This window comes from Callithrix jacchus, chromosome 4 (assembly GCF_049354715.1).
Source record: "Callithrix jacchus isolate 240 chromosome 4, calJac240_pri, whole genome shotgun sequence".
Classification (NCBI taxonomy): domain Eukaryota; kingdom Metazoa; phylum Chordata; class Mammalia; order Primates; family Cebidae; genus Callithrix; species Callithrix jacchus.
Window position 1 is genome coordinate 117,729,373 of NC_133505.1, and position 26,612 is coordinate 117,755,984.

At 38.9% G+C, this 26,612-nt stretch overlaps 1 protein-coding gene and 1 pseudogene across 7 annotated transcripts in view; both read right to left on the reverse strand.

Moving 5' to 3' along the window:
• REV3L (REV3 like, DNA directed polymerase zeta catalytic subunit) overlaps positions 1–13,432 on the reverse strand; it is a 202,051-nt gene extending 188,619 nt beyond the window's left edge. For 5 of the 7 annotated variants that reach the window (XR_013534485.1, XR_013534486.1, XR_004742016.3 and 2 more), the window contains exon 1: positions 12,945–13,432. Coding sequence is in view for 2 of the 7 variants with exons in the window: in XM_035296532.3 (XP_035152423.2) it covers positions 12,945–13,083 (139 nt within the window). In the remaining 5 variants the exon portion in view is untranslated. Of the gene's footprint in view, positions 1–2,273; positions 2,402–12,944 lie in introns of all 7 variants that reach the window. The other 2 variants (XM_078369962.1, XM_078369961.1) reach the window with 1 other exon arrangement.
• Positions 13,433–25,210: 11,778 nt separating this feature from the next.
• LOC118152951 (uncharacterized) lies at positions 25,211–26,065 on the reverse strand (annotated as a pseudogene).
• Positions 26,066–26,612: the final 547 nt, after the last annotated feature.

Consider the following 26,612-nt stretch of genomic DNA (forward strand, 5'->3'; position numbering starts at 1 on the left):
CCCCAAGCCAACAACCAGTACCAATTATCCAGACATCCCTATCCAAGACCAAACAGCTCCCAGCTGAACCATCAGCTGATTGCAGCCACATAAGCAAGGCCAGACATAAGCTGCAGCAGAATTGCTTAACTGATCCCAGTCCAGAATCTAGGCTAACAAACGCCTACTGTTTTACACCACTAAATTTTGGGGAGGTTTATCATACAGTAAAAGCTGATCCAGGTAGAGAGGGGAACAAGTGGTCAAAGATTTTTCCCTTACCTGTTCTGCTTTTAAAATTTCTCCATGAGAATATATATAAATACTATTTAATTACACTGAACTTATAAAAATTTGTATCTGATTGATACTGTAATCCTAATATCACCTTGCAAACACATATACATAATTCAGTCCAAATGGGAGCATGAATTTGAGAGAAGACATTAATATTGCTCAGAAAAAAAAAAAAAATGGGTTAATAGAGTACCAGGGTTTACTATCACACACACACACACAAACATGAATAAGAATACATTCACAGTCACTGTCACATCTCAATAATGGCTACTATCAAATTCTGTAAGTGTTAAAAGACACTCCCTCTCAGATTTTGCTTCACTGTTTCTTCTGTTTAAGTGGGCAATGGCCTAATACATGTTTTCTCATTTAATCCTCACATGGTATGAGGTATACATTATGCCACATCACTTCAGGCAAAGTTATTAACCTCTCTATGCCTTATTTCCTCACCTGTAAAATGGGGATTACAGTCCTATTTTACAGAATTGTTGTGAAGACTAAATCACTACCAACAGGGCACAAAGTCCTTACTCAAAAATGGTTTACCACCTTTTTTAGTAAAATGATGTAAAAATTAAGGTCTTTAACTATAATAACATGGCTTCTATTTTCAAAACACTAAGCATTATCAACTAAGGTGTGAGACATCATAATTAATTTGGATACCTTTGTAATGACTTCATTAAAAAATTAAAAGACAAGCCAGGGTGTGGTGGTTCACACCTATAATCCCAGCACTTTGGGAAGCTGGGCGGGGCAGATCACCTGAGGTCAGGAGTTCGAAACCAACCTGGCCAACATGGTGAAATCCCATCTCTACTAAAAATACAAAAATTAACCAGGTTTCGTGGCACGTGCCTATAAGCTAGCTACTTGGGAGGCTGAGGCAGGAGAACCACTTGAACTCAGAAGATGGAGGTTGCACGGAGCCGAGATTGCACCACTACACTCCAGCCTAGGTGACAGAGTGAGACTTCATCTCAAAAAAAAAGAAAAAAATTATAACACAATGTTATTAGACAACTAAACAAAACCTAGGAATGTATGTAGAAAATATATGGTGATGAGAGGTGAAGCACTGGGCAGTAATAAATCATGTGGTACACATTCCACAATCCTAAGTAGGTTTAAGATACAAAGGCTTCCATTTTTGCGTGTTAGAAATTCACAAGAACAATAAATCCTACTGACATGTCACATTTACTGTGACATCTAGCATACATACTTTCAACATGTTCTATCACCATTTTTTTTTAAAGGCACTACTGATGGCTTTGGAAAATAAGGCTCTTTCCAGGCCCTAACGGACTACTTATAAAAAATAGCCAAATTTTTAAAAAGTGTTTTAAACAGGCAATTACCTAGCCTGTAGATATAAGTCATTAATCAAATGTAAAAAGTCTCATACCACAATGTGCAGATGTTTTGTTTGTCCTAATGTGAGAAATAAATGCTACAAAAATTCCATTTTTCATTTCAATTCAAACAGCTTAAAGAGCACTTAGTATATGAGGTAATGTAGCAGATTCTGGGGATAGATGAGTAAAGAAAGTAACATTTACGTTACTGTATATGCCAGACATTTGTCGTTTATCTTATTCAATCATAATAATGCTGTATTGTAGAAATTATTAAAACTCACTTTAAGGTTGACATAAGTATAATAACTTGCTCAGGGTCTCTCAGCAACAGAAGGCAGAGGGGTTGAGAAGTATGAGGTGGGGCCCATGAAGGTAGTGCCACATGACTATTCTTAGAGACAAACACAATATTCAGTATAATCAATCCTTTAACGGCAACGTGGAAGGGGACTAAGACTTGGAACACCAAGGAGGTAATCTTCGGGGATGGGCAAAGGAGTCACAGAAGGCTTTAAAGAGGATGATATTCAAGTCGTTACTTTAAGGATGAGTAGAATTTACCAACTTCAATGCCAAGGTTCACCCCCACCCCGCTCACCCCCAATATATTAACCAAAATAAATTACTTACTTGAAATTGAGAAAAACAATTTTGAGAGAAATCTTCCTCAGATATATTAGTCCATAGTTTTAAAACAAATAATATGATGACAGTTTAATTTTTAGGTTGCTTTTATGTGGCTTGTCTTGGGTTTTATTCTGAAATGAAATTTAGATTAGTCATTTTCTTGTTCTGAGAAACTAGGAGTATGCCAACATGTTTTAACTTTACATTTGTCACATATCAACATGTATTCTTATTTACAAAGTCTTTCATTTCACCATCTCAAACAAAATCTAATTTAATATATAAATTACTTTGAAGTGCAAACATATATGCAAAATAAGGTATTTCTTTTAATTCTTGTTATACTTCCTTGGTAATTGTAATAAATGGAAGAAAAATAGAAATCTGGTGAACTGTTACATATTATACAAGGCATTTTTGAGGTAACACACTTTCTTTTATTATTTGAACTATTTATATAGTAATGCTCTCTGAACCCAAAGAAAATTAAATAACTGCCCCAAAGTAAATGGAGCTCAAATTCTTAGTATTTCCCAAAACTATCATCTAAAAAGAAAATAGATTTGGCAAAAAACAAAACAAAACAAAAAAAAAAAAACACAAAATTTTCCATTGACAATTACTACTCATTTTTCTCAGAATTTACTTTGCTAAATGTGTATTCTATTTCTGCTGCAGAAAACAGTCCAGTTTCCCAATACTGATTAAGCAACAAAGTATTTTTCATTTATTAAATGAAATATTTAAAAACCTACAGAGAACTGGAAGAAACACCAAATCATCTGGAAAACTTAGATGGAACGACAGAAACACACACACACACCCCCGAAACAAACAAATAAAAATACCAAAAAGGTTAAATAGGCTGTCATTAAGAGGTTCTCACTTTTACTTATAATTTGTTTTGGTCTCAAAAATGCATCCACATCATGTTTGGACAGTAGATAGAGTTCTTTATAATTGCCTAGGATACTCACTGCCTTATCTGTATTTACATGGAAATTACAAGTTAACAAAATTTACCCAAAGTTCACCGTTTCCTAACTCCCATTATTTCCTCTTATTTAGTATCACTATGGTACTCAAATGGCAGCCAGATACCAAAATAAAATACCCCATACCATAGCCCATTTCTCACTTTATAAATAAGTTTCTAACTATTTCTTTGAAATATCTAGCACCAATGGCAAAATCCTCTAAAATCTACTTTAACCTAACCTATTTAAACTTGAATCATTTTTCACTTAGATTATCATTTGTTGTTGTTGTTTGTTTTTTTCCTAAAGAGACGGGGGTCTTGCCATGTTGCCCAGACTGGTCTTGAACTCCTGGGCTCAGGCAATCTTCCTACCTCCCAAAGTCCTGAGATTATAGGTATGAGCCACCATGCCCAGCCCTAGATTATCTTTAATTGAATGAATTCTAATCCAATCAAAAAAAAGATGAGAGAAAATTCAATTACAGCACCAGAGGAACTTGAAAGGTCTCATATATTCCCTTCTCTCTTTTTTGGAAATTGAATACATAGGATTTTATATCCATTTTTGTTTATATTTACCCTAAACTCCTTTTGCTATAATCTTTTGTTTTCTTAAAGGATACAGCTCAAATCACCAAAAAACAAATCCTACTGCAATCTATTCTAGATTATAGAATATTAATAATATTATACGAGAAGATTCTAAGCACTATTAGACACAATAGAGTCTCAAAGATTTCTAAACTACATATGTGCAGTTCTTTTAATAATTCCTCCGAGGTTCTGTATTTTTGTCTTTCAATTATCAATGCCTTCTTCCAATATTCCCTCATGCTTGCGGGGTGGAGCAGGGTAGTCAGTGTGAGGTGATGAGAGCTGAACAATCAAGATCCAAGATCCCGAACTTTCAAACCCAGCCTCACACTAACCAACTACAGGACACTGGACAAATCCCTGAGCCTGCTATGTAGATTTCAGTTTTCTTTATTTAAAATGAGCACATTTGATGCTTTTCAACCCTTTTTTACCATTGCAAATAAAATCTGTTTTAGCACACTGGAGAACAGGAGGGCATTTGGAGGCATCGACATAGTGCCTGGTGAAAAAAAATATCGTATTTTCTAAATATAGAAGAAAAAATTTTAAGTATTAAGGTAGAAACTTTTTGACATATGTAATGCTGAAATTTTTAATATGAATTTCAAAACCAAACTTTTTCATACTGAGAAAATTTCAAAATTAAAATCATGCTTTATTTCTGACAAATATACATGCACTATTTGGCAGTCACCTTGCAGAGCACATCAAACGTACATGGTGAGCAACATCCAGTACAGGTGAATACAGATAGGCCTGGAGCTGGGCCACCAGGGACACCCTCCCTGCTTCCCCATTCTCTCATTGTAAGTGGGTTGCACCTTGTGGTAGGTGGCATGTTCCTTCAGCAACATGAATACAAATTCCAGTAACAGTTCCATGATCCCCTTCCCACAAGAGGTAACTGCACACTGTGGCTGGCTGCTGAAGTAGATTCCAAGTAGTAAAGCACCTCATTTAATGCACTTAAAATATCAAAAGGAGCAGCAACTGCTGGTTGTCACTCACCATGCTACCTGTTCACAGGAACCCCAATGCCTTCCTTCAGCCCCCATTCCACTAGGACTACCCTTCTGTAAGCCATGTAACATCAATTGAAAACTCTGAATTAGAAGACCTCTAACAACATCTAAAGTTAAAAACAGTATTGCAGTAATCATTTGTTTGTAACAATTATTATGGTCTTTTATTATTTCTTTCTTACCAATTCCTGTAAGAAAAACATAACTTAAAAATATTAACTTTGAATAGTATTACATGCACATGATTTTAAAATACTGAAAAATTACCAAACAGTATAAGTTAGTCCACCTTTATCCTCTAGGCAACCAGTTCTACTCACTGGAGGCAATCTCTTACTGTCATCAGACTCTCCTGTATCCTCCCATGCACATTACATTCTATATCTGCCCATATATACACATACATATGTATATATGGATTTTATTCTAACAAAAAATTTATTTTATTCTAATATATAGGCACATATAGAATATACATACAAATATATATTTTAACCACACTAATGGCAGCAAACTGCACATGCAGTCATGCCTCTTGCATTTTTTTCTCATATATTAGACATGGCACCACAGTAGTACCGTAGTATTCTGTTGTTATTTTTAAAGGCTGACTAGTATTCTGTTGAATAGATATAACACTGTTCACCTAACTACTTCCCTACTGACATATGTTTAGCTTGTTTCCAATCTTTTGCAGTAACAAATAATGCTGCTACAAATATTCTTACATATTTGACATATATGCAAAATCTTCTAGAGAATAAAATCCTATAATGAAATGGCTAGAACAAAATATATCTGTTCTAAATTTTGAAAACCATTTTCAAACTGCTTTCTTTATAACATGAACACTTTATAATCCCACCAGCAATGTATGAGGCTGACCATTTTTTCTTCTTCTTACCCTTCCCAAGTTATACTATACACAACCTCTGCTCATTTGATAGGTGGCAAAGAGTATGATGTAGCTTTAATATACATCTTTATTACATTATAAATTTTACATCTTTTCATATGAATTCTCTTTGCTAATTTTTCTGTTGGATTATTCCCTAGTTCTTTGTATTAAGATGAACTTGGCCCTTTGTGAAGTATACAAGTAAGTTTTACTAGTCTGTTTCTCTCTTAACTTTGATTTTTTCCCCCATACAGAATTTATTTTTATGTCCTAAAATCCAACAATCCAGTACACTATGAAAGGCCTTCACCAATCCTGGATTATGCAAAAAATAATTACATTTTTTGTTTCTTTCATATTTACATCTTTAACTCCTCTGGAAGCCAACTTGTTATTTTTCCAGATGACTAACTGGCTATCCCAACAGTTTATTAAATAATTCTTCTTTTCTTTTCCCTACTCATAAGTGAAGGTGGTATACATTTTCATATACAGGTTGAATATCCCTTATCTGAAATACTTGGGACCAGAAGCGCTTCAGATTTTTTCAGATTTTAGAATATTTACACATATGAGATATCCTGAGAATAGGACCAAACCTGAATGTAATTTTATATATTTTTAAACAATGATACACACGAAACAAAGTTGTTTTGGTTGTTTTTGAGACAGGGACTTGCTCTGTTGCCCAGGCTGGAATGCAGTCGTACAATCATGGCTCACAGCAGCCTTCGCCTCCTGGGCTCAAGTGATCCTCCTGCCTCAGCCTCCCAAGTAGCTGGGATCACAAATGTGTACCACCCTGTCTGGCTAACTTTCATTTTTTTTTTGTAGAGATAGGGTCTTTCCATGTTTCCCAGGCCAGTCTCAAACTCCTGGGCTCAAGTAATCCTTCCACCTCAGCCTCCCAAAGTGTTGGGATTACAAGCATTACCCACCACATCTAACCTGAAACAAAGTTTTGACTACAAACCATCACAAGGTCAGGTGTGGAATTTTCTACTTGTAGCATCATGTTGGTGCTCAAAACACTTCAGATTTTGGAGGATTTCAGATTACGGAGTTTTGGATAAGGGATGCTCAAGCTGTATTAAGTTCTCATATATGAGTTAATACTAGTGTTTACTCTGTTTTAGTGCTGTCACGTGCCAAAACCATGTTACTTTTCAAAACATTTTAAAATTAAAACCACTTTACATACAAGTAAGTATAATAAAACCAGAAATTACCGGCTTGCTTTAATATATGAATCATTTTGCAGGTCTTAAATGGAATTTCTATAATTAAGCTCAGTGCTATCATCATGCAATCATGTATTTTGGTTGATACATATTTTGGAGCCCATTATGAAACTCATGTCTCCTACTACATTTCTGGAACCATAACTAGGAAACCAGTTTTTCCTTAATTTTGTATATGGATTTTTTAAGTTATAAAATCAGTACAACATGTAGAAAATCTGAAAATATAAAACATACCTTCCAGAGAAAACCAACTTTTATATTTTGGTGTACTTTTTTCCACATTTTTAATAAATGACTATGTTGTAAAATAATTTTTTTCACATACTGACAGCACTTTCTCATGTTACTACACATTCTTCTAAAACATGATTTTAAACACATCCTCCCAAATGAATATATCCAGTTTATACAACCAACTGTTGAACATTCAGAGTTGTTCTCTGTGATAATTTCATCTATTTATAGATGAAATGATTTTATCATCCATAATGGTGAGTAAAAAGAAACACATTATCAGGATTTCTGGAGGTTACAATCTATTTGGGAAAATAGATGATAATCTCCAACACATATAAAATTACAATGACAGCAAGTGCCATGAAGGAGAATTCATGGTGTTTTGAGAGTCTAGGAAGGCTTCCCTGAGAAAAGATCAACTGAAGTTTAGGTAAAAGAAAAGTAAAAACGTTTTAGGGAGGGGGAACGGCAGGTTCAAAGCCCTCACTGTGTAAAGGAGTATGGCAAGAACAAGGGACTGATGGCCAATATGGCTGAAACACAAAGAGCATGTCAAGAACATGGCTCAAGCCATGACTAGACAGAAAGGTAAGGGCCAGACTATGCAAGACCTTCTAAGACAGGCAGATGCCACCATATAAGACACGGAGTTTTGTCCGTATCCTGAATGCAGTGGAAAGCTACTGAAGCATATCAAATAGCAGGGTGATGTAATCAGGTTGCATTTTTTAAAGATCCATCTGATTACAGTGTAGGAAACAGATTAGAAGGGGACAAAGCAGACTGGGATAAACCAAGATTAGGAGGCTACAGTGGTAAACCTGACTTAAAACACTAGTTTAGACTAGGGTGGTGATGGATTATAAAAAGTAGATGCATTCAAAAGACAACCAGATTTGCCAAGAGATTTATGTTCATAGATTAAAATGCCTAAACTAGAATTATTGGATCAAAAAAAGAACATTTCAAGGATTCTGATATACATTGCCAAGCTGTCTGAAATTTTAAGTTCCTTAAAAATTCCTTGAACATGACTAATCCATATTTCCTTCACGAAGGCTTCCCTGACTCCCCTTTTTGCCTGGATATAGAACATGTCCCCCACTGACCCCTTGCTCTATCTTACATTTCTATAGTCCAGTCATGCTGCATTTAACTTATGTTTACATGCCCATCATCTCTATCATATTGTGAGCTTCTGGAGGGCAAAGCTGTTCTTAAGAAAGGCACTTAAACCTAAAACAACTTGCTACTCAGGGCTTCAAATACCTACTAAAAACAAGTGACCAATCTGTGATGAGTCATTAAATTTCCATAGTGTTCCTGAAAATCTCCAATAATTGTAATCAAATAGGTGTCATATGATCTTAAAATATTTTTAAATAGCTTAGTATAAAAACAGATGATTAACAAAGCAGATTCAATTAGAGAAATTTTTTTTTTTTTTTGAGACGGAGTTTCGCTCTTGTTACCCAGGCTGGAGTGCAATGGCGCGATCTCGGCTCACCGCAATCTCCGCCTCCTGGGCTCAGGCAATTCTGCCTCAGCCTTCAATTAGAGAAATTTTTGAGTTGATAAACACTAGTTTTCAAAATTATTCTTATTGCAAATTTAACTCCAATTTACCAAAAAAAAAAAAAAAAAAAAAAAAGAGGTTACTCTGGCAGTTTCTTATATTTAACTTTATAAGACATAAACAATGAAAACATGTTTATAATTTGAATAGGCATCTACATAAACTTACATAACATTTTAGAATTATCAGTTTCTTATGCTGAAACACTTGATTTCATGGCTAACAGCATCTAGAACAATCTACCAAAATATTCACTGAGCTAGAGGAAGTGTCAGTTCCTTACAGTAATCTTAAAGACAAGCAGCTCCCTCTATAGTCAGTCTGGCCTACTTTGTTTAATTACTTGCTTTGTGGACATCTCACACTTTTCTATTTACTCCTATTCTGCATCTCAGCAGGGAAGCTCTTTGAAAGGATAATTCTGTTTAACCTGGTGCTGAGAAAACTGTGAGAGCTGTCTAAACTTAGCATGAAGTGAGTTACATCAAGCAACTAAGCAAGAGTTGAGATGTGGAAAATGGACAGCTTCCCAAGTTCACCTAAGTAAAATCCTCAAATGAAGCCCGATGTTTTTATTTGCAATGAATTCTCTGTGTGGTCACACCTATATTCAAATCTAAATGAAAAAACATTGTCCTATACTTTATTCATAACCTTTCTTCCCTCCATTAAAACAAGTTACCAAAATGTTGTTATAAAACAAACAATTAATTTCTTTCACAAATGATATTGCTCAATTTGATTATGTCAGAATAATGTTCAAGACATTTTAAAAACTAGTTATAGAAATACAAAGGAAGTTTTTGTTTTTTTAAAAAATTCCGTAACTCAGTTGAAGAAACTTTAAGTGATTACCTTAGAAATCAACATCCTCAGTTGGCAAGGGAGTAAATCAGTCAGAGTTTACCACTCAATAAATATCTCACCTTTAAAAAAAAAAAAAAAAAGACAGGGTCTTGCTGCCCAGGCTGGAGTGCGGTGGCGTGATCTTGGTTCACTGTAGCCTCAACCTTCTGGGCTCAAGCAATTCTCCTGTCTAAGCTTCCCAAACAGTTAGTATTACAGGTGCACACCACCACACCAAGCCAATTTTTTTTTTTTTTTTTGGAGAGACTATGTTGCCCAGGCTGGTCTCCAACTCCTAGGTTCAAGTGATCCTCCTGCCTCCACCTTCCAAAGTTTTGGGATTAGAGGTGTGAGTCAGGACACCTAGCCCCGATTACCTTCTTTTTAAAAATACCTTTTCAAATTTCACCAACTCAAGATATGGGAGTTTTTAAACACAAAACACTTTATTTCTTAAATTACTCAAAATATGTCCTCAAAACACAGAACAATCAAAAGTCAACCAGACTGTTTTCTAAAGCAGAAAAATACCTTTTCATGCAATAAAGAAAAACTGAACTAGTAAAAGGTATTAATCCAATCTGTTCAGAATTTATAATTCTCAAATGGCCACTTTATTTGAGAAAAAATACCTTTGGGTGTTATTTTTCAGGATCTCATTTGTAAGGCAAACTCAATTTTAAAACATTTTCTCTCCAAACCAAGGTAAAGAATTAAGAACCTCCCAAATTAATTTCTATATATGAAAGAAATATGCTTTATGTAGCATAGGCTTATCATGTTACACATTTTTATTACCTTATTTTACTTGTTAGTAAAGATATAAACTATGATATGAGGATATAATATAAACGTTTATATCTTTGTACATTATGTTTATATCTTTACTTTCAAACAAATCTGTCTTCATTAAAAATTCTAGCATTCAGAGTTTTACTAAGCCAGACTGGCCTCTCTTTTATATTAGCGATTTTCAAGTTATATTTTACTGAACTAGTTTTCTTTGGGTGATAACTCAAAAGCAGATAACTCTGCAGTTTTTGATTATGTTCAATTAATACTAATCTCACTGGGAGTTTCTGACATGCTAAAAATGCTGGCTTGATTTATGAAAAGTGTAAACTCTAAATGTATGCCAATGACTTCAAATTTTTTTCTCTTGCTGAAACAAACATTTTTGTTGGAAACTGTGATACAGCAAATTCAATTTGATAATCCTTAACAATTTAAAATTTGAGTTTCTGTGTACCAAGTTTTATGACTTTCAATGTAGTACAAGAAGTGTTACTTTTTAATTCATTTAAAATATAAATTTCAAAGCATATACAAAAAAAAATGGGGTTTTTTAGTCTTTGGTTTTTTGTTGTTGTTGTTGTTTGTTTGTCTGTTTAAGGGGCTGGCCATCTATTGTGAGACATCCATGAAGGATAAAATAGGAAAAATATGTCTTTTTAAAAATATTCAGAAAAACATAAGTATATATTCTTAATTTTTTAAGGAATATTTTTCTCACGTAATTACAGTTAGCTTATGGTGCAATTCATTTATTTCCACAAATGAAACTTTCCTATAAAACAGAGCTTGAATATCGCTTAGGGAAACATATTTAATGACTTGTGTGGAGGAGAAAAAATTATGTGTGGAAAACTAACTCAAACCATACAAGCTGTAATACACAGAAATGCCACAGTATATCCTATTAGCATGTCACTTTATGATTCGGAAATCTGGCTGAACAGAGCCATATCAACTTTACTATCTTATCCTTCCCCTGCATCTAAAGTGAGAACAAACAGTGCATTACACTGAAATTCCAATTAGAAACAAAGACAGCACCACTATATTTAAAAGGGCAGAAAAACCTATCTTTTAGAACACTTCACCACCTCGATTTCCCTGCCTCCAAAGTTTTCAGTGTTACACTTTCAACATGCTGAAAGCACTCAAATTCTCCATCTTTCAAGGTTCAATATCAAAATCGCATTCACTAGTTTAAAAAGGAATATGCTACCAAATCTCACGACATTGACATTTTAACAAAGAGAATTCACATTATAAGATAACTGCTTAGAATGAGGGCTTGTGTTTGGGAAAGCGCTATTATCTTGGTAGTCCACAGAAACTGACTGTAGTAGTAAGATGAATGGTGATGAGGGCAAGGAGCATCAAGTGGGAAATGCTATCTAAAATCCCACAGGGCAATTCATAGCTAGAGGGAAGAGCATCCTTTCCTAGGACGCAGCTCCATTATTTCATGGAAGCAGTTCAAAGCATGCATAAACGCAAAACCATTTTAAAAGACCTAGTAAATGTGGCCTCTATCTTTATTACATTATCAAAAACCCCAAGAGTTTTTGAGTATGTATCTTCTGTCACTGCTGTCTCCCCACCTCACCCCTTCTTCAACATAGTTGTGTTTAAAAACATACACCTGTACTTAAAACGCAATCCTACAGTCCAGCCTAGAAGCATTTCAAAATGTCTGTGCTGCCGAGTCTGGCTGTGGTTCCTAATAAATTCACCCCATTAAGTGTGATGTTTTACGTTAGGCAATATAATCACGCATTTCCTACTTCCATGGATGCACATTTCCTGAAAGCATTGCACCCGAGGATGCTGCCCTGTCCCCAGACGCTCAGGCACTAAACTAAGGAGTCACGACCTGCTCTCACAGCAGAGCCACACGGTCACCCCAATGAGAAAGATTATCTGGCCCCAGGCGCCACTCTGTTCCGCCCAATGCATCTCCAGAAGGGGCAGAGGAGAGCGAGGGTGAGAAGAGGCCAAGAAGAGCAACTGACAAGGCTGACACTTCCCCTTTTCCTCTCCAAACCGCTTCCAGAAAGCCACACTTGGGAGACGCAGGGGATGTCCCGGGTCCCGCTAGCGACCGACCTCAGAGCGGGCCCTACGAACCCGCCCACCGAAGGACATGGCGCGGCCACCTGGCCAGTCCTCCGAGGCGCTCGCTGCATTCGTTCCCCCGGCCCGCGCCTCGAAGTGCGGCTACCGCTCCCGGCCGCCGCACGCAGTGTAAACACTCGGCGCCCGCTGCCTCCCTACCCGGTGGTGGGGGCGACGCGCTGCGCTCGCGCGGACCCACATTTTTGCGCCTCTTGTCACGCATGGGAGGAAAGGCGACGAGGGCGGAGGGGAGGGAAGACGCGGTAGCGATCCACTGAGACGGCCGGCGGCGTGCGCGCGAGTGCGCGGCGGGGAGGGCGGCCCAGCGCCCCGCCGACTCCGGCTCCCGCTCCCACCCCGCGCCCGCTTACCTGCCGGGGTCGCTCCGAAGACTCGCACCACCGGCACCTTCTTGACAGGGGTCTGGGTGAGGGGGGATTGGCAAGTATCCAGCCCCTGCAGCGGGCTGGCCATGTAGTAGTCTGCAGTCACTATCCTCACTGAAAACATGTTCGCCGCCGCCGCCACTGTCTCCCTTCACTGGCGACCCGGCAGCGGCAGCAGCGGCGGCGGCGGCTCCCTCCGCAGCGGCCGACCCACACCGGCGACGACGCCCCCTCCCCTTCTCGGCTCGGCCCCCTCCCCTCACACACACACACACCGCGAGGAGCGGCGGCGGGCGGGGCGGTGTAGGCGCTGCTGCCGCTGCCTCTTCAGGAGCACCCGGCAAGGGACCGCAGGAGAGAAGCCCCGGCGATTTCGTCGGTGCTGGTGCTGCCGCCACTGCCGCCGCCGCCGGGAATCACACAGGCTCCTCGGTCCCAGGCTGCAGCTCTTGTTGCCATGATGATGATGTCACGGACGCAACCACTGGGGGAGGGAAGAGGGGGGTGTGTGTGGCGAAGGGAGGGCTGCAAATAGTGCGGGGGAGGAGGCTCGGCGGGAAAGGGAGCTAGCGGGCGGGCGCCCCGGCGGGACACGGAGGGCGGGGGCCAAGAAAGTGCTTTCTCCCCCGCCCCAGGGCACGCGTCGCGGAAGGCGGCGGGAGCCGGCAGGGCCCGTGCGGGATCGATGACTCGGCCGGCGGGCACGGTCACCTGGGTGAGGGACAGCGGAGCACCGATCTCACGGATGGGCTCCGAGGGGCTTGCGGGAGGGGGGCGCCAGTGTTCGGAAACGTTTTGGCGGCTACGGGGTATTGGCCGGAGCTGCGGTGCTGGCACTCGCCTCGCCGACCGCCATTTCACATCCAGCAGAGAAGGCGCGGGCAGCCGCGGAGACGGTTTTTCACTAGGTAAGAAAGCCCGCCCGCGGGAGGAGGGAGGCGAAGCGCAGATCTCGTGCCGCCGCGGCCTCGCGGGAGGGAAGGGCGGGCGGGCGGGCGACGAAACGGGCGGGGCCGGGCGCACACTCAGCCGGCCCTTCTCAGGTAACGCCGCGGCTTCGCGCGTGTCCCGGGGGCGGTGCGAAGGGCGGGGGCGCGCGGGCGCGGGCGCGGGCTTCGGCCTATAAAAGGGCCGCCCTGGCGCTCCCCCTTCCCGAACGTGCCGCGCGAGCCGTCTTGCCCCCTCCTTTGCGCTGCTGCAGTGTCTGCGCCGGGCCATTTAATGAGATTTATTCACACACGGCTCTTCTCGGCTTTGCCAGCGGGTTGGCAGATCTAGTGCACAGGGATTTCCCATCGCCGTGTTTTTCTCCCGCCCTCTTCCTTCCCCTGGCCCTAATATATCCTTCATTGGTTTCCTTGGCCCAGCTGGCTTCATCCCGGGCACGCGCAAGTACATGTAAGGACTTGTCAGCTCCAGATGACCTCCCTCCTTCCTTGTCCTCTCCTCCCCCAGCGGAATGTAGGATTAACAGCCTTTCAGAAAAAATTTTGACCAAAGGAAAAGGCCCGTGAAAGTCACCGCGTTAGACGTGGCCTCCTCGTGTTATTTACTAAGACGTTATGCAAGGTTTTACTACCTGAAGGCATAAAAGCACCACAGTGGGGAAGGACCGTTTTGAATGAACAACTTTATTCAAAAATCAAAAGGGGTGAAGCGCTGCAGCCAGGGAATTTTTATTTAAATGAATAGTAACATGCAGCTGGCTTGGCTATTAAATTGGAATCAAGGGGTTCCTGTCTGACTTGGCCACTGATATTGGGCATGACCTTGGACAAATAATTTTTTTTCTTTGGGCTCAGTTTCTGCATATGTAAAACGGGAAGATTTCTTGTAAAAACTCACCCTGAAGGGTTTTTTCTCAACAAAAAGATATGAGTTGTTGGAGGCAGAAAGCGTGGGTTCAAGTTCGAAATTTGCCCCTGAATTAGGACCCTTGACACATTTCTGACCCGTCCAAAGTAGAGATTGTTCTTTTACACTTACTTGTTATACAGGTGCATTTTAATGGTTACCAGGTTGCCATGTATTTGAAGTGGTGTGAGAGCTACTCGTTTGGAACCTTTGTGGATTTTCAAATAGGAAAATCAAAAGGCCCAAAGGGACGGGTCACTGGTAAGAATCTGTCTATAAATTCCCTGACATATAAATGCTAATAAGAACTTACGCTTCAAGGGACTTGAGACTGATTACTACAGTAAATTAGCCTCCAGTTTTTAACCTCAGAGCATGATTATAAACATAGGTGGCAAGATTCTGTTCATATGCAGGAAATTAGCTAATAACATTTTTAAGAGGTAAAATCTCTTAAGTTGATTTGAAATTTTAGAAGACTTAAAATATGACTACCATGCTAAAATGTATTTTCTGTAAAATAAATACTTTGTGCACGCCGAATGTCAGATGCACAATATCAGTGATTCTCAATGTTCCATGACACCTAGAATTCTTTAAATGTTAACATTTTTGCTCTTACTGGATTACATTTTTGGGGATGGGGCCTGGGAATCTGTATTGTTTGGCAACACTACCTGCCATCCCCATGATTCTTAAGAAAAATAAAATTGAGAATCCTTGTACTATATTATAATTAAGTATATCCATAATTTTTAAATTATAATATTCCTAACTAGAAAATGGTAAAAGCATCAAATTAACAGATTTGCTGTTTCTCGAAGAGGGTTTCTTTCCCCTTACCTCTTGAATCAACATTATTTAAGAAAAGGCAATTGCAACCCCAAGTCAAATCCTTCTAGAACTCCAAGAATGTTTAGCCTTGAAGAAAAACATTTGGAGCATGAAATTAGGAAAGTTGTGTTTATTACATGTAATTTAGTTTTAAGTTGATGTTCAAATTGAAATTCTGATAATGGCCCCCTAATTACTATAAAATGTTTTATGAATATATTCTTCTTGAAGTAAGAAAGAATTATGGAATTTTGACTCAGAATGTGAATTTCAAACCATCATTTAGCTAAGTGATCACTTATTTTTTGGAATTTATTTCCTTCTCTATGAAATGGATAGTAATTCCTGTTTTAACTTCTCAGGGATATTATAACGCTCAAATCAGATAATATATGTGAAAATATAGTAAAATGTTCATATTCAGAAATCTGACTCATTGAAAAAGAGTAACATCACTTAGAATTGCCTTATATAGATACAGTATGAAAAATGCAAACGTTGAACTCTATGTTTAATATCCTGAATGCATTTTTTTTTTTAGTGGCTATTTCTTGCCAGGAGATTTGAGCTATGGTGAGAAACAAAGCAGACATGGTCCCTTCCCTTATGAGGTTTATAGTCTAGCAACCTAAAAATGTGTTTTAATTGTATCAGTTAACATTTAATCATCTCCTCTAGTTCACAGACATATACTTACCATGTCTGCCTTTAGTAAAAGCCTACCAAGCCTCCTTTACCAATACTGTTCAACATCTGTTAACATCTGCCTGTTGGTAGTTTACAATCTAGAACAGACAGTAGTAGCTACCATACTTTTGTGGCAGATACTATAAGATGGCTTATTCAGTATTCATCCAACCCCCTTCTTGCTTGCTTTTCTGTCCTTTAAAAGCTGGAAGAAAAAAAAAAAAACTGCAGTTCTCAGACTCCCTTGCCACTAGATTGCTGGCATGAGATCAATGGTGTGATCAGTAAATGTTTAACAATGGCTGGAGAAGGGGGAAGGCCTTCATTTGTAGCATTGGCAAATTCGGGTTTGCTTTCTTTTTTAGGGATGGGGTCTCACAATGTTGCCCAGGCTGGTCCTGAACTGCTAGGTTTCTCCCACCTCAACCTCCCAAGTAGTTGGGACTATGTGGTACAAATATGCCCGACCTACCAGAATGACTTCAGTGAATGTGGAGTTAGTTGGAAAGTATGCTGACAATCAAAATCTGGCTTGAGTATATGATCTAGTTTCCAGCAATCAGATGTACTTATTCAGGACATTTATGTGACAGCAAGCAACATGATGCTTCAGCTGCACTCTGGGATATTGTATTTTCTGACAAATACCATGAAGGACGTATCTGGTTCCTCTGGGTAGGTAGAGAGGAGTTGTGGCATCTGTTCTACAGTCTTAGGTGCTGACTGGCAGGCAGTGCTGGGATGGGTTTCCACTAGGATATCCTTGTGATGTGACATGGGTGTTCTCTGTGGCGTGGTATTTCTTGGATGTTGTTTCTAGCTATGTTTATCCAAGTCTGATTTTCTGGCCCTTTGAGAGATCTGTGAGCTAAATAGTATCGTTTAATCTCTTTCTGCTTAAACTAGCCCAGTCACAGCCAGCTACATAATTTGTGGGGCTCAGAGCAAAATGAAAATGTAAGGCCTCTTGTTCCAACACAGGGGAAAATGTGCTGTTATCGGTACTAAAATATAAAGCATTTTCTTCTGTCATTGCTCCCCCCACTTGTCATAGTGTTTTTAAATTTGCTTTTTAATGTCATTCAACAAAAAATTAAATATTTTAATTCTTAGGGTGAATTTTACCATTCATCTTTATATTATGTAATGTGATTTTAAAATGTAAATATAAGAGCATTTTAATTGTATGTGGAATCACCAAAATTATACATTCATAGCTTGTAAATGCATATGTAGTTTGTGCTATCAGCACTGTAAACTCTGCCCAAAACTAACTTAACTGTTTTTATTTTCCTTCTTGATATGCACATATTCTACCAACATTCTCTGTTTCTGCTTACTGATGAGTAAGGAAGGATGAAAGGAAAGGGAGCTCTGAGTTGCCCTACTTTTCTGTTTCATTCTTTGTCATCATTTTTCGTATAAATGATTGGCTAATAGCAGGAAGTAACAGATGAGTAAGGAAGGATGTGATGGAGTCACATGCGTTCCTTAAGATTCTATTGCTGTACTTCTGTGCCTGAAGCAAGTTCTGATTTGAATGCAAAGTATAGCCTCTTGGAACTGTCTATGCCCCCACTAACTCAGTCGTAGATGTAACATGCTTATCTTGTATTAACTTTGTTACTCCCTTGAGTTCCTGTACCTGATAGGTCCACCAGAATCCTTTGTCATGAGGCATCATGGAGACCATATGCAAATAGAGTAGCAAGGAAGAAAGGACACATATAATCTCCTCTGCTTGCATGTTATGCTCTGCTATGCCACTGGACTTACGAAACAGATAGTCAAACAAAAAAGTATTACAATTTTCAAGACAGTGACTGTAGAGCATTAAACCAAGCACTGGGCCTTGTGTGACTATACATGTTGCATGTTGATGAAGTTGATGGCTCTGAGCTCTTGGGCTTCTCAAATGGGGCTTCTGGTATTTTGGGTGAGACAGTTTTTCATTGTGTAGGACATTTAACATCCCTGGCTCCTGTGCACTACCTGCCACTATAGCAATAAAAACTTCCCCATATATTTTTAAATGTCCCCAAAGAGGAGTTGCTGCTCTCCACTGAACTCCTAGAGTAGGCTCCACTATGTACAGCTATGAACCACGAGCACTACAGGGTTGAATTAAATTAAAAAGGATTTCAAATTCTCATACCCTGGACAGCAGAATTAAGACTTTTTCCATATTGTCAGAAAAATAATACCACCTACATTGATGATGAAACAAATATTTGAGATAACAACTTAAAGGTGATTAGTGAGTTCTATGTGTAACATACATATAAATGGTAGTTGACTGCAGATAGATGGCAATTTCTGAGAGTTTAAATAAAAGAAAAAAGAAGAAAGCATCACAAAATCAAAGAGAACCATCTTACCTTCATTATCTTCATCAGATATCCCCCAGGAAAAACTAAGTAAGTTGTCATAATAAGCTATGCTAATCTTATAATATTGTAGTTGGAATTTAGTTCCATTGTGTCCATTTTTTTTTTTAAGGTATAGTTCTTGATTTAAGAATATTGGCCGGGCGTGGTGGCTCACGCCTATAATCCCAGCACTTTGGGAGGCTGAGGCGTGTGGATCACAAGGTGAAGAGATCGAGACCATCCTGGTCAACAAGGTGAAACCCCGTCTCTACTAAAAATACAAAAATTAGCTGGGCATGGTGGTACGCACCTGTAGTCCCAGCTACTTGGGAGGCTGAGGCAGGAGAATTGCTTGAACCCAGAAGGCGGAGGTTGTGGTGAGCCGAGATCGTGCCATCCAGATTCCCTAAGCCCAGGAGTTCGAGACCAGCTGGGCAACATGGCAAAAATGCATCTCTGTAAGAAATAGAAAAATTAGCCAGATGTGATGGTGCACACTTGTAGTCTGAGCTACTTGGGGGCTGAGGTGGGATAGCTTGAGCCTGGGGAGGTCAAGGCTGCAGTGAGCCTTGAGCGTCATGAGCAAAGGATTCTGGTGGACCTAGGAAGTACAAGAACTCAAAAGAATAACAATGTTCCTATTAGACAAACATGTTACATCTATCACTGAGTTAGTGAAGTCATAGTGTTGCCACTATACTGCAACCTGGTCAACAGAGTGAGACCCTGTCTCAAAAAAAAAAAAAAAAAAGTTCTAGCTCTATAGACCTAACTCTGTCTTTGGTAACTCTGAACTTCAGTTTCTATGAGTCTCAGTTTTCTCATCAATAAAACGGGGAAAACTTACCTTAGGTTCTAAATCATTTCAACAAAAGTGATTTTATTTAAAAAGTAAGTTTACTTTTTAAGTAAACTTAGTGGCCAGGTAGCTTGGACTACAGGTGCGTACCACCATGCCCAGCTAATTTTAGTGGCCAGGCGCAGTGGCTCACTCCTGTAATCCCAACACTTTGGGAGACCAAGGTGGGTGGATCACCTGAGGCCAGGAGTTTGAGACCAGCCTGATCAACGTGGAGAAACCTTGTCACTACTAAAAATACAAAATTAGCTGGGTGTGGTGGCCCATGCTTGTAATTCCAGCTACTCTGGAGGCTGAGGCAAGAGAATCGCTTGAAGCCGGAGGCTGAGGTTGTGGTGAGCCGAGGTCACACCACTGCACTCTAGCCTGGGCAACAAGAACAAAACTTCGTCTCAAAACAAAACAAAACAAAAATTAGCCAGGCATGGTGGTGCATGCTTGTAGTCTGAAATTGCAGCTATTTGGGACTGAAAGGCTGCTTGGTTGAGAGGTGGGAGGATCACTTGAGCCCAAGAGTTCAAGGTTGCTATACCACTGCACTCCAGCCTGGGGGTAGAGCAAGACCATGTCTCAAAAAAAAATTTTTTTTTAATTAAATATATTCAGGGTCAGTATTCTCTGAAACAAATATTTGATAAATATAGCAAACTGATTTGTTGGCAAATTACCTTTTAACAAATTGAACTGCTTTCCATTTTTAGTAGAGATATTATAAGGATTAAATGAATTATTGCCAAAAGTACTTAGCAAAATTCTGAATACACCTTAGCTGTAATCCCCCCAACATTCATACTTCAAGTCTTGCCTATTCTTTCTCCTGAACATTCCCCATTTCTGTCCTCATAATCATCGTCCTTTTGCAGTCTTTCATTAGCTTTAGGTATGCTATTGCAATAGTCACTTGATTGATTGCTTGGCTTATTCCCCACTAAACTTATTTTCTACTGTACTGCAAGGGTGAGCTGTCTACCATATAAATTTTAAGTTATCATCTATGTCAAATTATCATCTATTGCCATAAAAACCATGTTTATGGCATACCAACTTCATGATTTGGCCTAGATAGATACTTGGTCTCATACTTTTTCACCTTCTTTTCCATTTATCTTCTAGCACTACTGAGGTATTACAGCTTCATAAATGTGCCATTCTTTTTGATAAATTATCAAATCTCTGTGCATTTACCTTTCTAACTGGCATAGTACATTCTCCCTTCTTGTCTCTTGGAAAAATTGTTACTTCTTTTTCAAGTTTTAGCTCAAATGTCACTTCCTTGTAAAGGTTTCCCTGATTTCCTCAAACAAATTTAGGTCTTATTTCTAGGCTTCCACTTCTGTTTGTACATGCTTCTATTATTGTAGTTGTTAGTCTGTCATTCTAATAGACTGTTATCTTCTTGAAGGAGCAGACCATGTCTTTCATCTTTTATATACTAGATCCAAGTATAATGCCTAGAATGTAAGTTACCAACATTTGTTGAATTAAATTTAAAAATCTATTTGCAGCTCTCTCTACTGCCTGCCCAACACCCCTCCATTACTATCAGTAAGCTAAGGCCCAAAAAAATAAAGCTGTTTTGTGGAACCAATGTCTCCTAACTCCAGATTTATTACTTTTACTCCTATACTTAGAGAATCTTCTGAGCAGCATCTATATAAGTAGTCATTTCTATTGTAAGAAAGAGACTGCCTTGTCACCACTGTTTTTTCATTCATCTTTAATCTAAGGAATAGGTAGAAGGGCATAGCGATTTGACGAGTGACAGTATTTTCTTTCTTATTCAATCATTTAGATACTTTGTTTTCTAGTAAATTTGGTAGAGTTCAAGCTAAATTATTTTTTATTTTTTAGAAATTATTTTAATAGAGATGAGGTCTCTCACTATATTGCCTAGGTCTCAAATTTCTGGGCTCAAGCAATCCTCCTGCCTCAGCCTCCCAAAGTGCTGAGATAATAGGTGTGAGCCACTATGCCCTGTTAAATTATTCTTTTTGAGACAGGGTCTCACTCAGTCACCCAGGGTGGGGTGCAGTGACCCAATCTCAGCTCGCCACAGTCTTGACTTCCTGGGCTCAAGCAATCCTTCCACCTCGGCCTCCTGAGTAGCTGGGACTTCAGGCGTGCATCTCTACACCCAGCTAATTTTCATATTTTTTTGAGAGACAGGGTTTCACTATGTTCCCGAAACTGGTCTCATACTCCTGAGCTCAAGCCATCCACCTGCCTTGGCCTCCCAAAGTGCTGGAATTACAGGTGTGAGCCATAATGGCTCCTGGCCTAAAGCTAAATTATTCTTTGTGTCATCCCTTTTCTTTCCTTCACTCTTAGATAACTCAATTTTCTTAATTACTGTAGGGCCAAATGTCTGAATCATTTAGTCCACTGGCCCTCAACCAGGGGTAATTTTGCCCCCCAGGACAAAATTATTTGGCAGTAGATATTTGGCAAACTATCTGGTAGGATTTTTGATTATCACATCTTACAATGCATAGGGCAGCCCCTACAACACAAAGAGTTACCTGGTCCAAAGTGTCAATAGTGCAGGTATTGAAAAACCCTGGCGTAGTTTAAAGTAAATTTTTACCCAGCCCTTCATCCAGTCTCTTGCCTTTATGAAGTCATGATGGAAAAGAGACTTATTCCCTTTCAGAGGGATTTGTAAGCCCTAAGTAAATGTGGCAAACTTTGGAGGCAATTGCTGTCAACCATACAAATCCCAAAAGGCTTTACGCAGGTTTCCCCAATTTCTCCATAACACCTGCCTGGGTACAAGGTAGGCACATAAATATTTATTGCCTAAATGATTAATAATAAAATATTTCTTGACCAAAAGAAATATTTTATTTATTTATCTCTCTTTAAACCAAATGAAAGTGAGATTTACCATGTGGTGAGAGGTGAAATTCCTGAACAGAGATCTTTATTCTTTTTACCCAATTAATTTACTTAGTTACTCAGAGAAGCAAAACTTTCTGAAACAACTCTCTGACTTCTGTAAATTAGCAATAATAGTCTTAAGGGAGGGACCAATGAGCCTATAAATTAAAGATGATATTTGAGGAACAAAAAAATAAAAGAAACTTTTAGAACAGAGTAATATTAAAACTGATACCTGAGTTCTCCAGGACCCACACTTAAATTATATGACCAGAATTGATATTGGAGCATTTCCAATGGATTATATTATAGATAGGTAGGAGGAGCCCAAACACACAGAGTAAGGATAGATAAAATTCCCAATTTAAATAATTAAGATACAAAATCTCAGAAGCAAGGTGTCTATTTGGCTCAACATATCTCAGGGTAGTTTCCCCTGGCCCCAAAATTCCCACAGCATTTTTATATTCACAGTGTAAATAACATTCCAGAAAAACTTCCACTAAAAAGCTCTTTACTGAGACTAGGCAGGGTGGCTCATGCCTATAATCCCAGCACTTTGGAAGACCAAGGTGAAAGAATTGCTTGAGCCCAGAAGTTTGAGACCACCTTGGGCAACGTAGTGAAACATTGTCTCCCAAAAGAGTAAAAATTAGCCAGGCGTGGTGATGTATGCCTGTAGTCCCACCTACTCCAGAGGCTGAGGCAGGAGGATTGCTGGAGCACAGGAGGTTGAGGCTGCAGTGAGCTGTGATCACCACTGCGCTCTAGCCTGGGTCACAGAGCAAGACCCTGTCTGAAAACACACACACACACACACACAAACTTTGTTATTGACACTGGATTCTCCTAGATTTCGCTTTATTTTACAATCCTTATTCCAGAGGCCAGAAAAGGCTATTTATTCTCAGATATGTAAATATACATAAGTCCTTATATTTCTTCATTTTCTCAAAAAAAAAGTATTTTTCCAATTTAAAATTTTTTTAATGCATAGTATGGAAAATATGAAAGACAATAGAGAAAAATATAGAACATTCAATCTCACCCAATGAAAGTCATGATTAACATTCTAGTCCATTCTGTTTCTAGAAAATTTTTCTGTAAATATATTATATAGAGGAAATAATGTCCTAGTTTTTTTCACTTTACATTATAACAAGTATTTTCCATGTAAATTAAAACTCTTCATATACATTGTTTTAATGGCTACAAAATATGCTGTGCTGTGTATATATGATAATTTACCTAACTATTTTCTCACTGTTGGCAAACAACAGAATGGTTTAAATTTTACATTCTCATATATATCACACTGAGCATTTTTAGGCTGAAAATTTTGCTCCATTTTGGATCCTATCCTGAATTTTTCAAGGAACTTACTTTATAGTTCACCTTTTTATATCACCAATTCTTGATATATGCCATGTTCTTTATCCACAGAAAAGAGAATTGCATGTGATACTCACTCTGCCTGGTTTGCTCTCCCTTTCCCTGTTTTCTTTTGCCCAGTTAACCCACTCTTTTCTCCCTAAAGTTTTCCTGTGTTAGTACTTAACACAAAATATTATAAAGTTGGAATAGGAAAAAGATTTTTAAATAGAGGTTTTTTTGTTTGTTTGTTTATGTTCTGGGATACATGTGCAGAATGTGCAGGTTTGTTACTTAAGTTAGATTTACATGTGCCGTGGTGGTTTGCTGCATCTGTCAACCCATCATCTAGGTTTTAAGCGCCACATGCATTAGGTGTTTGTCCTAATGCTCTCCCTTCTTTCCCTCCCTGTGTCTATGTGTTCTCATTTTTAATAGAGGTTTTTGTAGGATTTTTAAATAGAAATTTCATAGATAATAATTACATCAGCTTAACTGTTTTCACTCAGTCACCTTTTTATTTTTTTATTTTATTTTATTTTTGAGACAGAGCCTCACTCTGTCAACAGGCTGGTGTGCAGTGGCGTGATCTTGGCTCACTGCAACCTCTGCCTCCCGAGTTCAAGTGATTCTTCTGCCTCAGCTTCCCAAATAGCTGGGATTACAGGTGCCCGCCACCACACCCAGCTAATTTTTGTATTTTTAGTAGAAATGGGGTTTCGCCATGTTGGCCAGGGTGGTGTCAAACTCCTGATCTCAGGTGATCCACCTGCCTCGGCCTCGCAAAGTGCTGGGATTACAGGTGTGAGCCACCGCATCCGGCCTAGTTACCTATGTTAAACATGCATTTTATTGCTCAATTCTAAGCTTTTTGTATCTTACCTTTGTATTAACTTATTGATATTTATAAAATCCTATGTTAAATGATGTGGTTTATTTTTTTTTAAGAGTAAGACATGGCCCTGGACTCCAATATTATGTAATTGACCAGTAAGTTGTAAGTTTCTTGACATTAGGAATCATATTCTACATTTCCTTTTTTCTTTTAAGATAGGGTCTTGCTCTGTTGCTCCGGCTGGAGTGCAATGGTGCGATCACACTTCACTGCAGCCTTGACCTCTGGGCCTAAGCAACCCTCCCACCTCAGCCTCTCAAGTCACTGGGGCCACAGGCATGTGCCACTGCTCCTGGCTAATTTTTTGATTTTTGTAGGGTTTCCCAATGTTTCCCAGGCTGGTAAACTCCCAGGCTCAAGGGATCCTCCCAGCTGGGCCCCCAAAGTGCTGGGATGACAGGCAGGAACCACCATGCCCTGCCTGCCCATTTCCTTTTTCTTTTTGCACAGTACCAGATATATGGTTGGTACTGCAGAAATAATTTTCCCCAGCCCTCTACATTGATCATTTGATTACCAAATAGTGTCTGCCTGGCCACTTATTTATGACTTGGACAAAACATTCCACTTTCTGAGGTAGGCGGTGATATTCTGAAGCCATCAGTAAGAGTAATTTTCAGCTTGGTTGAAAGTGGACATTCTTTGTGTAAAGGTCAGCCTGTCAGGAAATAGCATGCTACTCTGTTCTTTTAAGATAATTTTTAAAAACCTTTGTATATGTGTGTGTTTTTTTTCTTTTATTTCTATGTGTGTTTTTATACTTAACAAAATATGTAGTGAGAAACTATACCTAGTGGTCTCACCAGATGTTTTCAAATCAGAACTGGGGCAATCTAGTTGTAATTTATTTTTAAAACATTTATTTTCACAAATGTATGAGAGCAAGAGCTGATATTTTTCTTGCTTGAATTAGCAGGTAATTTCATTCTCCATTCCTATTTAGCAGGGAAAATCTAGCCTTAGGATGAAAATGTGAACGAGAGGTTCTTGCCAAGTCTGCAAATAGTACAAAGATTAGTTTTATGAATGAAGGAAAACTTTACTCATTTTTCTTAAGCAGCTTCTTCTGCATTTGTATGAAATGTTTTTAGACTGAAAGCTCATAGAGAAAGGGGAAGGATCCTCATTCTAGAATATCTTCTCCCCTGTTTTTAGCATATTGGTAGTCTTTCAAGTTAAGACTTTGACACTTGGCTTACAGTCTTCCTCCTTCACTGAATTCCTGCCCTCATCCTGAGTAAATTCATCACCCTAGTAGGCAGCCTATCTAATGCTGTTGGGAAGAGAAGGTTATACTGTGTTATGTATTAATCTCTACCATCTGAACCTTATACCCTGTATGCCAAAGTATAGTGTTATAATTCTCCTTTGCATACCCAAAATTAACAATAGGCTGAATCATTTGATTATCATTCCCTCTGTCTGACTCTAATGTAGCTTTTGTCCTTTCCTATTTTACTTTACAGTTTTGGGTCTAGTTTATCTGGTAAGGTACATTTCTATCATTTTTTAAAATAAATATTCAGTCAAAAAGAGCATGTCTTAGACATCATGGGATGAAATGATAACTGAAGGAAAATGACTCCTAGGAATAGTTATCCTATTTAAAGAGGATTTTATAAATCAAAGTAGTCTCTAGTTGTAATTCAGGGCCAGAGGCCTCAGGCCCAGCAGCTTTGAGTTTTTCATTCTTGACTTTCCCAGCTTCCCCCTTGTTCCCAAAGATTTTTCTAAAAACATACTCCTTTTTTCCCCTATGGTAGCAGGAAAAACAGCACTATATGGGTGGTGAATAGTGATGGGGACTATTGGTATGTATAGGTAATTTATTGAATGATAGTATTCTGCTAAGAGTTTAAACTCTGCAGCCCAATTTCCCTGCTTAACTGATCCATAATTTGGGCAAA